This window comes from Populus alba, chromosome 7 (assembly GCF_005239225.2).
Source record: "Populus alba chromosome 7, ASM523922v2, whole genome shotgun sequence".
NCBI lineage: Eukaryota > Viridiplantae > Streptophyta > Magnoliopsida > Malpighiales > Salicaceae > Populus > Populus alba.
Window position 1 is genome coordinate 10,123,444 of NC_133290.1, and position 13,940 is coordinate 10,137,383.

General features: G+C 32.1%; 2 protein-coding genes across 3 annotated transcripts; both read left to right on the forward strand.

The window, feature by feature from the left end:
* Window positions 1-1,401: 1,401 nt before the first annotated feature.
* Window positions 1,402-3,946, forward strand: LOC118049670 (sugar transport protein 10-like). The gene is made up of 4 exons (XM_035059731.2): window positions 1,402-1,537; window positions 1,642-1,964; window positions 2,660-3,289; window positions 3,394-3,946. The coding sequence occupies exons 1-4, from the start codon at window positions 1,402-1,404 to the stop codon at window positions 3,841-3,843; spliced, it is 1,539 nt and encodes a 512-aa protein (XP_034915622.1). The 3' UTR covers window positions 3,844-3,946.
* A 2,336-nt stretch (window positions 3,947-6,282) lies between these two features.
* Window positions 6,283-9,077, forward strand: LOC118049605 (small ribosomal subunit protein uS10m). Of its 2 annotated transcripts, none has more exons than XM_035059642.2 (4): window positions 6,283-6,622; window positions 7,328-7,382; window positions 8,284-8,649; window positions 8,752-9,077. In XM_035059642.2, the coding sequence occupies exons 1-3, from the start codon at window positions 6,347-6,349 to the stop codon at window positions 8,646-8,648; spliced, it is 696 nt and encodes a 231-aa protein (XP_034915533.1). In that variant the 5' UTR covers window positions 6,283-6,346; the 3' UTR covers window position 8,649; window positions 8,752-9,077. The 2 variants fall into 2 exon arrangements, with proteins under 2 accessions (XP_034915533.1, XP_034915534.1); XM_035059643.2 differs by having other exon boundaries at window positions 6,287-6,577.
* The last annotated feature ends 4,863 nt before the right edge of the window (window positions 9,078-13,940 follow it).

Sequence of the window (13,940 nt, forward strand, 5' to 3'; positions counted from 1 at the left end):
TGATATTTAATTTCACTACAGTTAACGTGCTATGAAATTCTATTTATTTATCTAATTTTATTATTAATTAACCTAATAAATTGAGGAATCCTATTATAATATAAATATACTTTTGAAAACAAATCAACTTCAAATTAATCATTTTGATTTGTAGATGATAAATATTACTTTAAATTTTAAACTATTTCAATGAGTTCCACTTATTTTTAATATAACTTATTGGGAATAAACCTCAAGAAATGTAACTCAACTGGTTAGATTTTAGGTTAGTATTTTAACAGGTTAGGTTCTAGTAGGTTAGTATTTTAGAAGTTATTAATTCAATTTTTACAAATCTCAGAATCACTAAAAATTTATATAGCCATTAATTTTAGAATTCATGAGATTAATTGAGAAGCATAAATTTTTTTATATAGTAATAGTTGATAATCTATAAGTTACGGTTTGGTCTCATTAATTATGTACATAATCTTTTTATAGAATGTGGAGGTTTCAAGAAGAGACGAAAATGTATAAAAGTTGAATAGAATTGAATGATTTTTTTAAAATATGGTGACATGTACTGTAAGATAATAATGTGGTATATTAATTAATGAGAACATTAACTTATAAGATACCATTAATTATAATTTAAGCATTTCTAGATAATAATTTAAGTATGTCAAATTAGAGATCACATTGATAGCACACACTGCAAATATGTGGTCCTTAATGATACCTAAAACTCTAAAACAGTCTTTCAACAATAAAAACAAAAATAAAATAATTATATCCGTGTGAATTACAAAACAAATATATATATATATATATATATATATATATATATATATATATCCCATAAATCCAATAATTAAAAAATATTGGGAAGTGAAAATCTTACAGGACGATCATTGGCATTATTACTCATGAAAGAAAAAGAGTAAGTCTATCTGGACCCTGATCTGCTAGATCCCACCCGTTGATAAAGTCAACTTCGATTTTATCCTGTGTGTAAAAGTGCAAAGCTGTAACTTCCGTTTCCATTAGAAGCATGGTCTGGGCCTTAAATTTCTTCCTCCTCAATTAATATTGTATAGAAATCAAGCAGTACTATCCAATATTATTATTTTTTATCTATAAATATACACTAAATAACATTAATTTCCTATTTTGTCCATTCTGTATTATCCAATATTTGACAGTATTAATTATTAATTTTCATCTCAAGAGTCGGAACGGAAATCTCTCAATATCAATCCAATCTCTCAAATTTGGAAACCACGTATTTATCCACGCATGCCGGCCTTAAATGGAATCATTTCACGAAAGTTATCCCTTATGTTATCCAGAAAATAGCATAAATAAGAGAAGAACAGACCTACTTCTCAATAGTTTGAGGTATTGCTTTTGCTTTTTGAAAATATGGCAGGAGGAGGTTATGCGGCGGATCAAGGTGACGGGAGAAGATACGAAGGTGGCGTCACTGCTTTTGTGGTCATCACTTGTCTGGTGGCAGCCATGGGGGGGCTCATGTTCGGCTACGACATTGGCATCTCAGGTGAGCAAAAGATCTCGAGTCTTGATGCAGTAAGAATGATTTTCTTGAATATACATGTGTTGTGTTGATCTGATAATGATCGCTGGCTCTGTGACATCTTGCAGGAGGGGTAACAGCGATGGATTCATTTCTCAAACCATTTTTCCCCCATGTGTACAAGAAACAACATGGAAATCACGAGGAAAACATGTACTGCAAGTTTGATGATCATGTGCTAACGCTGTTCACATCTTCCCTCTATCTTGCGGCCTTGATAGCTTCCTTCTTTGCTTCTGCAACAACGAGGAGATTCGGTCGTAAGATGTCTATGATGTTTGGAGGCCTGGTTTTCCTCGGCGGAGCTATTCTCAATGGTGCTGCTGTCAATGTTGCGATGCTTATTGTTGGTCGTTTGATGCTTGGTGTCGGTGTTGGATTTGCTAATCAGGTATGCTTTTTTTTTTTTTTTTTTTTTTTTTGTTTCTTATAGATATATATTGAATATGTTAGGCTAAATTATACTATTCGTTAAAGAACCATTAGTCTCTAAATTTTCACTTACCTCGGAATTTAACATTTAGTACAGAAACTAGTGGCACAGAATTGTAATTATACTTTGGCCCAGTGGTATCCAAACTGAACCAGATCTCAGTTTCCCAGGAAAGGTGACGGGTCATATGTTCATCGTAAATAAATTGTACATGATTCTCTTGAACTAGATCTACGGTTTGACCTACAGTCTTTTGACTAAGTTATAATATATATACTTCCTAGCTTCCGAAAATTCTGGGATTTTTTCTAAAATTAGATTGGATTTTTGCTTTTAAAGATGTTTTCATAATTTTACTGTGCATATATGTTTTTTTATATTTGATCAAATATCAAATTTTTTTTAAACTAAAATTATAATAACAAAAAAAATCATTATAGAAAATAGTCACCGATACTTAGATTTAAATTCTTTTACTTTCAAAGATATTTTATATTGTTTCACTAGAAAGTAAAAAATCTTATTTATTTTTGATAATTACAAATAAATCTAAGTAAAAAACGTGTGTAACTACACTTTTTTCCAACCAATTCTAGCTCTTTTTTATATTATATTGTAAATGAGCCAATGTCTTCAATCTTTCGTTTTTGTAGTCTGTTCCGGTTTATCTCTCAGAAATGGCACCGGCGAACCTTAGAGGAGCACTCAATATGGGATTTCAAATGGCAATCACAATTGGTATTTTGGCAGCCAATCTCATCAATTATGGGACTTCCAAGATAAAATCTGGTTGGGGATGGAGAATTTCTTTAGGCCTTGCAGCAGTCCCGGCAATTATTTTTACTATCGGATCTCTCTTTCTACCCGATACCCCCAACTCCATTCTTGAGAGGGGCAACCATGAGAAAGCGAAGAAAATGTTGCAAAAGATTCGAGGCACGAACAATGTCGACGAAGAATTTCAGGATCTTGTTGATGCTACCATGGCTGCAAAGCAAGTTGAGCACCCATGGAGAAACTTCACAGGCCGAAAATATAGACCTCAATTAATCATTTGCACCTTCATCCCTTTCTTCCAGCAACTTACAGGAATTAATGTCATCATGTTTTATGCACCTGTTCTCTTTAAGACTTTGGGTTTTGGTGACGATGCCTCGCTCATGTCTGCTGTCATAACCGGCGTAGTCAACGTCGTGGCCACGATGGTGTCTGTTTATTGCGTTGATAAGCTAGGAAGGAAGGCTTTATTTCTTGAAGGTGGCGTGCAAATGATCATATGTCAGGTACACGACAACCTTAATAAGATTACTCCTAGTCAGTCTGAGCAGTACTAGTGTATAAACGACATTAATGTTGACTTTGAGCTCGATGTTAAACTTGATTGCAGGTGCTTGTTGCGGTTATTATAGGGCGTGTTTTTGGGACAGGAGGGGAGGGAGAGATGTCTAAGAGTGTATCCTCCTTGGTGCTGTTCTTGATATGTGCATATGTCGCAGCTTTTGCATGGTCTTGGGGTCCTCTGGGATGGCTAGTGCCGAGTGAAATTTGCCCTCTGGAGATCCGATCAGCAGGACAAGCAACCAATGTCTCGGTTAACATGTTCTTCACATTTGTGATTGGCCAATTCTTCCTCTCCATGCTTTGTCATATGAAGTTTGCCCTCTTCTTATTTTTTGGTGGATTTGTTATTATCATGACCATTTTCATATATTACTTTGTGCCTGAGACCAAGAATGTCCCAATTGAAGAGATGAATCAAGTGTGGAAACAACATGGGTTTTGGAGCAAGTATGTCTCTAACGATGATGTCACTGCCAGGACAAGCAGCCCACCCTAGACAACACAACATTTTTTTGTGTTATGATGAAGGCAGAATGGCAAGACACAAATAGGGGAAAAGACTGCTTTTTTTTTTTTTTTTTTTTTTTTTTTTTTTTTTTTTTTTTGAAGGCAACTCATTTTATAATTTTCTCAGATTTTTACTGAACTTTCAATAGAAACTGCTTATGCTTAAGCATATTCATTCGTTTTGGATTTTTTTTTCTTACGTTTTCTTTTATGTTATCTCATGCAAACTTCATTAGTCTTTGATTTGTATTTTCGCACCAGTACACATACTTCTGACTCACATGGGTTGAAGGATGAGTGTTTATTTTTTTATATAAATTGAAGGATAAGTCATTAAGCTAGTTAGATTAGAAGCTTTTATAATTATAAGTATAAATTTACTTGGACTCAAGTCATTATGATTTTAACAAGATACCAAATCATATGTTTGAATTCAATTATAAATTGAATAAGTCATTAAGCTAGTTAGATTAGAAGCTTTTATAATTATAAGTATAAATTACTTGGACTCAAGTCATTATGATTTTAACAAGATATCATATGTTTGAATTCAATTATAAATTGATCCCGAATCATCGTGGATCCAATAAGATACAAGACCCAATATATTTAGGTTTAGCCTTTATATAAGTATAAGTTATTATGAGTCAGGTAAGATGTTAGATTTAATATACTTGATCTCAACCATAAGTTGAACCAAAATCATTATAAATCCAGTAAGTTGCCAAATGTATTTAGGTTCAATCATGAGTTAAACATAAGTCACAAAAGGTCTGGTAAGAAAATAAATTTAATATATTTGGGTTCAATTAGAAAATGAGTTTAAATTACCATGAATCTAGTAAGATATCAAATTTATTTTCTCTAGGATCAGAAATCTTTAAAACAATAAACATACTAGTATTTATTAAACTAAACATAAATATTTTTAAACCGTAGCACGGAGCAAGAAAACAACAATGAAAAGGATAATTCGCAACAAATTTAGTGTTATTTAACAATTATTTTTATTTTCATTGTTTTACACCATATTCCATTAGGCTTTATCAACATTCTCATTCCATGAAAGTGGGTAATGTAAGTGGGGTGACTTGGGGCTATATATTTTAATGACTTGGCTTACTGAAAATGGATGATTTTCTTTGTAGTTCATAGGTTGGTCCAGTACAATTACTTGGAATAACTGGTAATGATTTAAAATCAAATTTCTTTTTTTCTTTTATTTTTTTAGATTGATCTAAACTCAAATTAAATTTATAGTATAAAACAAAAAGGAAAACCCAATTTAGCCATTATATTTGTGTCAATTTGGTAAACAAAACTTTATAAAAAAACTCATAAATTATACCCCTATATTTGTCACATATAATCAATTCAAATCAAGTGTAAATAAACTATGATAAACGTACTTTTAGAGAGACCATATGTTAATGAGGACATTAGAATCTAAATTAAAAGTGGAATTCATACACTTTTGATGATTAAACTTTGTTGGAGTTTAATTTCTAACATAAACTCTTTAACATGAAATATTAATATGATTTTAATAAATTATAGAGAGTGAGAAATTAATCTCAAATAACTATTAATTGACATGTTTTGAAGAAACTTATAACCCTCTAATTTTTTTTTTTTCATATCCAAAGGAAACAAAATTTTCTAGTTATTTATTAGTAAAAATATTAAAAGTTAAAATTAAGTTCAAAAACTACCTAGGATTTTTGAGGTGAGAGGACCTAAGCTAATAATGTATTGAATTCCATCCGTTTTGGTACTTAAAATTCTCTATAAAAAAAGGTGAATAAAAATGTTTTAGGGTTGATTTTTCTGCATAAAGTTTTTAGAATCTTTGACACTTTCATTTACAACAATAACAACAAATCTAAATTTGATTATATGTTAAGTACTTTATCGAGTGAGTATTTTTTTATTGGTTTTACTTAAATATATTTTTAATATATGCTTAGAATGTTTGCTAAGAATTAATTTTGTTCTCTTATGCATCATTCAATCAATGTATGATTAATATTGTATTTCAATATTTTATGTAAGTTTATATATTTGGTTGATTTTATATATTAAATGATTATAAACTAAATATTGATGCACACTTTTCTAAAATTAATCTAGTCATTTTTGGATAGCACCATATTGTTTATAAATTATAATTCTGTTTGATCTGGTATAATTGACAAAATGTGCAGAAGTTAAGATAAATTCGATGAGATGTTCTCTACAGGGGCTCGTTTGTCAAATTAACAGAAAGCAGGGGCTAAATTGTGGGATATTCCAAAAAAGAAACCCGAATTGCAAGTTCAGGTCGGTTCAAGAGCTCCATGTCTTGAGCTGGAATGGATACAAAACACATGGGCTAAATCGGGGGATTTTTCTAAATGAGAGTCCATTTTTCGACGTCGGGTCGGGTTCACGTGCTCCATGTCTTGACCCGAACAAGAACTACTAAAAACCCGACAAAGAACTTCACTTTCTCTATGAGAAATCTTTGGCTGCGTTTTCCTAACAGTGAGAGAGGGAGGGAGATCAAAGAGAGAAAGAAACCCGAGAAAAGAGAGATGTCAAGACAAGCAAAAAATCTTGTATCGTTTTTCTCTTCAAAGATTTCATCTTTTTCTTATTCACAATCTCGCTCTTTCACGGCGGCTCCTCCACCACCACCATCAGTGTTTGTTATCAAGAATTGTCAAGGAATCACTGGAAAGAATTTAACTTCTCATCCTGAACAAGCTATTGAATATGGCACTAAAATGGTTTATAAAGTTCTTGTTTCTTTGTTTTTTTTCTTGAATGCGTTTTTGTGATTTTATTTCGTTTTTTTATTGGTTTTAGTTGGTGGGGTGGCGTTATTTTATAAGTTTGATAATGGGTTTTTTCTGTTTTGGTCTCTAATGGGGCAGAATCGGCATAGTTGCTCGTATAGATGCATATTTGTGATGGTTTTGGAGGTGGTTTGGTTTTTCATGTTTGTTAATGAGTTTCTGAGTGTTTTGTCGAATGAACTTTAGTTCTATTGTTGCAAATTGTGCAGTGAATGCAAGTTTCTGTGCAAAACAATTAGGTTGCTTTGCAATGTAGTTATGAAGCTAATACACCATTTATATGTAACAAATTGTTGTACTGTCAGAAATTTGATTGAGTTAAAAGTTCCAGCCATCAATTTTTTAGGATAGCCTATAAAAGTGTGAAGATTATATTAATGTTTCATGAATCTTCTCCTGATGTCAACCTACTGGTGGTTTTTGTGCTTGTACATGGAATGTGCAGCTCTATTGAGTTTTGGTCATTGGGCATTGCAAATTCTTATACCTTGATGAGATAACATATATGTTTATCATTGTGTTGGATGTTTGCACTCTATCAACTTTATTTTAGCTAAGAGATATGTTCTTTTTATTAAGAGATCTTCATTGCCTCATTGTGACTGCTGCTCTTATGATTCTATGCAACTGAAACAGGAAAGCGGTACTAAAATGCCTACAGTTGCATCTTCATCTGGACTTACTGCTGGAGGTATTACAGTGAGATCTAGTTTTACTAATTCATGATCATGCATATGATATTCTGTGCACCTAAAGTCATCAACATGAATGATATTGGTAAAGAACCTTGTACAATCTTAGGACTAAATTAGGAATTTTGAAGGGATAGATTTAGATGAGAAAATAAGAGAATTTAGTTGATAAGAGAAGAGGATAGGATAGAGAAGCTGCGAAGAGAAAGAGAGAACGGAAATTTCTATGTTTCATTCACATTTCACCGACTCACAATCAGTACATTGATTCTATGCATTTTAACCTGGACTCTTAGAAATAGAATACACCCTATCCATGTCTTGCCACATCATCACAAGAATTGGTTTGTTAGTTCTTATAGTTGAGTATGTTTACCATTTGTTACTTCTTAAGATATCAATCAAATGCATAAAAAAATGAAATAAAAACATTGATTTGACCAGCATCATATGTGTAATCTTGTTGTAGCTGTAACTCTTATAGAAACCGTTGTTGTAGGATAATCTGATGAAGAATCCATCTCTTAATAAATATGCGAACATTATCTCTAAGTTCACAAACAGTCGATCTCAGCTTGTTCTAATTTTTATACCTTTTATTTTTTTTGGTTGCCTGCATGTAGGGTCATGTCCACCTCTGTATGCAGGGTCATGTCCACCTCTGTATGCTTGTACTTTCCAAGATTAGAGTAAAAGCAAAATTTAGGATCATCCTGAACTTTGGATTCACAATGAACATTCTTTGTGATCCTGAGAACCTTAGGGTTACTGACCAGTTCAATCAGTTTCATTCCAATAGTATTATAATTTTCTTCTGTTTATGAATCCTGGATGGACTTCATTTCGTGCAGAGTGGTATTTTCTTTGGACTTATTGTCTTTGTGACCTTGTGAATCTCAGGACACCAAGAAGAAAGACCACCAAAAGCAATGAGCACCAAGATATGCATAGCGATTCGATCTTTTGAAGATCTAGTTCCTGGAAACACTATTTCAGGGATTCCAGCTGATGCAAGGAAGATTAGATTGCCTGAATCACGTGTCTTGTATACTGTGTTACGATCACCTCATGTTGATAAAAAGTCCAGGGAACAATTTGAAATGCGAATAAAGAAACAGTTTTTGGTCATGAAAACACAAAGCCATGAATTGCGCAATAAGTATTTTTGGTTAAAACGCCAGCGAATATTTGGAGCTCAATATGAAATTCAGTTTCATTGCAAGACCCGTTTGGATAAGGATAAACTCCAGAAACTGCTGCTTTGAAGTAAGATTCTAGTGTACTGTCATTGTACCTGGGAAATATAATTCTTTGAAATATTTGTAAACTGGCTCTCGCTAATTATTGCTGTTGTATTTTTGTTTACAGCTAGGTATCAGGAGAAAAGGGCAATGCCCAAAGCAAATATCAAGACTCTAAAGGAAGCTGGGGTGACAGTTGTGTGAATGTTCAGCAAAGATCCGGCCTGCATGCTTGATGTATTCAAAGAGAGATGTCTTGTGAATTGGTTCTGTTAGGATATTCTTCCAGCTTGCTAATCATTTTGTTTCTTTTTGAACTTAATTCTGGAAGGATTTTTCAAATTCAATTTTCATAATGCCTTGCTTGATAGGCCTGTCTCGGAATTTCTATGTGAACTATAATTGTGATTTTTCTTGTTCGTTAGAAATATGCACTTTAAATATTGTGATGGATACGCAATCTTTTCTGTGTTGCCCTCAACAAACAGGCTTTGCACTTGATCTACGAATTCAGGCTTTGTATGATGGCGTTAAGAAACAGAATAACAATGTTATACTAAAGTAGTCTCCATCACTTGCTAAAGAGAGGCAATACAAGTCCCTTGACTCTTTTTTTTCCTGTTATAATCGCTATAAGCCAACTGTTCTTCATTGATGTTTCTACTAATAAGTGTACTTGCTCTGCTATTCTATCCAAGCCTGGCTGAGGAATGGCTAATAGTTTAATGTGCAGCAGCCTAGCTGAGATCCTTGTTCTTCCTGAACGGTAGGTTGCTCATGTAAAGTCTACAGCATGGCAAGATGCGCTCGGCCAAATTGAAATGCTGACCACCTAGGAGCACTTCCAGTGCGATGCTTCAGACACATTTGATGCAATTTCAAGCTCCCCCCTCCAGTCGATGCCACTCATCTGACATATCTTCTATGTAACCTGGACAAGCTGAACCGCTGGAACAGAGAGATCTGAGATTAATGGCCTCATGCTTTGCAGTGTGCTCCAAACATTATCCTTAATGCCCCCATTTTCTGCCATTACTGCCTCCCAAGTGGAAGCAAATTAATGATACACAGGCCCGTTTGGTGTATTTGGGAAGTTAACAACTCATGTTCTGCCTTTCACCGAGGACATGCCAAGATTGAATGTGTTGAATTCTCATTGCACTTGATAAAATGTCTTGTTTGAAGACTTAAACTAAGAAGGAAGGATTGACTTGCCGATACACCGACTTGAACATATATTCGGGCTCTCGCCTTACACCATGAGGACCATAATAAGCTCTCTATATGGCTCTATATGCTATAAGTACTAGAAGTTTTTCATACAGAGAAGCACGGTTAGCAGAGAAGAGATTGAGGGTGTGTTTAGTAAAATCAAACCCTTTTTTTCAGTATTTTTTCCTTTTTCAGTTTTTCTTTTCTAATAAAAAATTAAAAAACATGTTCATTTTTTGAAAAAAAAAAAAATTTTTTCCACAACAAAAATTACAACTATTTTTCATGAAAAATCAAAATCATATTTTATATTAGTCATTTAATATTTTGTATTTGTGATAATCTAATTTTTAGGCTATTATTTTTATTTTATTCAAATTAGAAAATATCATGAAAAAGATATATTGTTAACTCAAAAAAATATATCTATAATAAAAATTAAATTTTTGACACTAACTAAATATGTAAATATAAAAAAATTTCAATCTCTTACATTGCTAAAAAAACAAAAAACTTGTATATATATGAAACTGTATTCTGTTTTATTTTGAAAATAGTGAAAAACTTGCATTGAAAACCTATGGAGAATCTCTAAAATATGTTTTCCAAACTAAGTACAATTTTGAGAAATTGAAAAACTAGTTTTCTAGATAGAGAAATATTGCATTTAAACATGAAGTCCCAATTGTTTTTTCTTACTCTAGTTTTTTTCTTTTTAAATAAAATCGGTGTATTGTTTTGTTTTTAAACCATTCTTGTTTTTAAATTGGTTTTATACTCTAAAATAAATTTACTCAAAATTTTTATATTTATTCAATTATATCCCTAATTTCATTAATTAAACTAATTCTAAACTTAATTAAATCCTCAAACTTATCCATTCTTCAATCAAACTCCATATATTATTAATTAAACCCAGTCAGAATTTAATTGAAACTCCATACCAGCTAATTCTTTCAATTTCTTTAAAAATTAGCTTTCAAAATCATAAATCAAACACCCATCAGAGCTTCCCATTTGTGTTGTCTTTATCAAAACCTCAATTTTTTATTCATTTCCTTCTTCTTTTTTTAATTTAATATTGTCCAAAATTGGATTATGACAAAGTATACAAATTGGATTAAGTTTATCGGGTTTTAAAAATCTTAACTTGCCACTCAACTCGTAATATCCATGTTTTAGATTGTTTTTTTTATCTAATATCATCTGTAACACCTATATTATTTGACTTTACTGGTTAAGTTGGATTAGATAATGCAAATATTATAGATATCTTGGTTTTTTAAACACCATTACTGAGCATTACATGATTGAAATGGAATATGCTAGTTTTTACTATTAATTTTATAACATTAAAGGTTAATTTTGAGATATTAGAAAAGTTCTGCTAATAACATGGCCTTGAGGTGATGATGGCCTTCTGAATTTCTCATGACAAATCTAAAACTATTAGTATTGTTGGTTCTCTATGATATGCTGCAAATAAGTACATGCCATTATGTTATATGGGAATTCAATTATATATATATATATATATATATATATATATATATATATATATATATATATATATATATATATAGTAATATATAGTGCTCCAGCCTCTAGGGAGATCAAGGATCATCATAGACTATGACATGCATGGCAATGGTATTTATGCTTGAAATAAATCTAATTAGCCTACAATCACTGCTGATAACATGGTGCTGTTTTTGCAAATAACTTTACATTTACAAATTTACAGCTCAAATGGGCACTTTTTCTCGGAAATAATAAATAAATAAATAAATAAAAATGGTAAAAATTAACTTCGATAAAAATAGATGGGAATCTCTCCCTTGAATAAAGAAGAAAAAGAGGGAATAAATGAGTAGGCTGGCCATTACTATTGTGGTGCATATAGCTCAAGTGGGATACAATGGATGTTGACACACATCAAGGAAAGACAGACACAGGGGGGCCAACAAGTTGCTCAACCTAAGTCTCCCATTTTTAGAATAAAAAACATGTGCTTTCTGACTATACAGAAAAACCAATCAATGTTTCACTACAACTTTTCATTGCACAGAAAGCTGTAGACCAAGCAGTGCATTTATACAATATTCTCTAATTAAAAGTAAATAAGAGATCACACTTACACTTTTGAATTATTGCTGGATGCTTGTGGTTTTTAGTTATTTTCTTCATGTGACACATTTAACTCTAGCAAATTTAGTTCTTGTTTGGTATTATATGTTGGTATTTCAATAGCTTCTGTTTTTTATCCAGCCTAAAAGAAAATTATTTGATTAATCAAATAGTTTATCTTTTACACAGGAGATCATACAAGTTTTATAAAAATTAAAATAATATTCTTTTAATTCATAAAAAAAAATACATTTTATTTATTTTACATGTAAAAATCCTATCTCATAACAGTTTTAATCAAATAAATATTTTTTAAAAACAATAATTATAAATGTTTTTCTTAAACCTATATTTTTAAAATATAATTATAAAAACTATTATAATATCAAATACACTTAATTTGATGAATTATGCATAGTGATTATAACATTCATGCAGTATCTCTGATCATAACCAGGGCTGTTATCAGAATTATATGTTTATCATTTGCTAAATGACAGGAAATAGTGTTAGTTCCACAAACTGCTTATTGGCATTTTATTGCATGTTCATCGCTCAAACTTGAGAAGAACATCCAAATTACAGCATCATTTCCTAAAGCTGAAATTGTTTACATGGTTAATTATTTTGGCTCATTGTAATTTATCTTCCATTCACAATTTCACTTGATTGTTCATTAGCTAATCATGATATGTCAAGGTCATAACATCATATGGAACAAAATGATAAACATAATTATAAATTTTAGCGTCCAAAATTTAGCTAATCCATGCACGTGTACTTTACATCTTGAACGACAACATTTTCTTCAGCTTGATTTGTAAATGTGTCCGGCTCATCACCATTGTGGCCAAGCTATATAGATGCACGAAGAACAATATGTGCCCCTGTATATATCTGCCAAAATAGAAACTTGTGACCTGCGTCTACAAAAGAGATCATGCATATGAAACGAGTGTGGTCGTATAAGAAATTTTCAAGCCACAAGTTAAAGATGGGTTTGCTCTGTACCCATCAGGAAAAAGACCTTAATTCGGTGGAGATCATATCAGTATTATTGAAAGATATATGTATAATTCAACTACATGCATGATCATGCGTATAAACATCATCACCTAGCCACCCTAAGGCTCATCAAGCGTAGAAAATCAGTTTCACTTCAACATCTATAACCATGAATACGAATTACCATGCAAGAAAGTCCCTCTCAAGGGATTTTTACACCTTGTAATTACCTTTTAGGTCATGGGTTTTGGCCAACCCTTTTGCCTTTCCTTTCTTAGTAAACCTAGTTTTCTGACCATTTTCAAAACGATCCCAAATTGGAAAAGTTCAGGTAGGCTGGCAGATCAGACTCAGAGAGTGGTTAAATGTCACAGCAACCCTTTGTCCATGGTCCCATTACAGGACAATAAAAGGAAGAAAATGCCTTCCATCAAATTACAATCCATGCCACTAGCCACGCATGAAACCTTTGTGTGATTTGACCATATCTATACCAATGAGTTATTGCATCACCACTGGTTTGAATTACAAAACAAGGTTTATAGATTAACAAGTCCTTTTCAACTCTTGTCTGTCAAGGATCGTGCAGAAGTTCATGCATGAGGTCATTTTGGTAGTTTTGCCTAAGTAAAGAGCCAGTCTGCATATAGATTAGTAATAAATTTTATCCCAATAGTATTCTGAAAAACAAACTCTCCATTTTCTACAAGCAAGAGAAAGAAAGATAGGTAATATAGAAAGTTTTCTTTCTTCTGTGATTATCATCTTGGCTAGAGAATTATGCCAAGTTATAATTAATTCTAGGTTTCAGAAACTTTCTTCACATTTGTCATTTCTTTGTGTCTTCTAGCTACAAGTTCCTCATCATTATTGCAAATTCACTTTTCATTTACTTTCCATTATAATTTTCATGCCTTTCGTGGTTTTTGGAACTAATCACCGTGTGTTAATTTCTTGCAAAACCAGAAAAAC

Excerpts from the sequence above, each read along its gene's own strand:
- LOC118049670 (XM_035059731.2), top strand. The coding sequence starts at position 1,402 with ATGGCAGGAGGAGGTTATGCGGCGGATCAAGGTGACGGGAGAAGATAC. Across the intron at positions 1,538-1,641 it reads CTACGACATTGGCATCTCAG|GAGGGGTAACAGCGATGGAT; the intron begins GTGAGCAAAAGA and ends GACATCTTGCAG. Across the intron at positions 1,965-2,659 it reads GTGTTGGATTTGCTAATCAG|TCTGTTCCGGTTTATCTCTC; the intron begins GTATGCTTTTTT and ends TCGTTTTTGTAG.
- LOC118049605 (XM_035059642.2), top strand. The coding sequence starts at position 6,347 with ATGAGAAATCTTTGGCTGCGTTTTCCTAACAGTGAGAGAGGGAGGGAG. Across the intron at positions 6,623-7,327 it reads TTGAATATGGCACTAAAATG|GAAAGCGGTACTAAAATGCC; the intron begins GTTTATAAAGTT and ends CAACTGAAACAG. Across the intron at positions 7,383-8,283 it reads ATCTGGACTTACTGCTGGAG|GACACCAAGAAGAAAGACCA; the intron begins GTATTACAGTGA and ends TGTGAATCTCAG.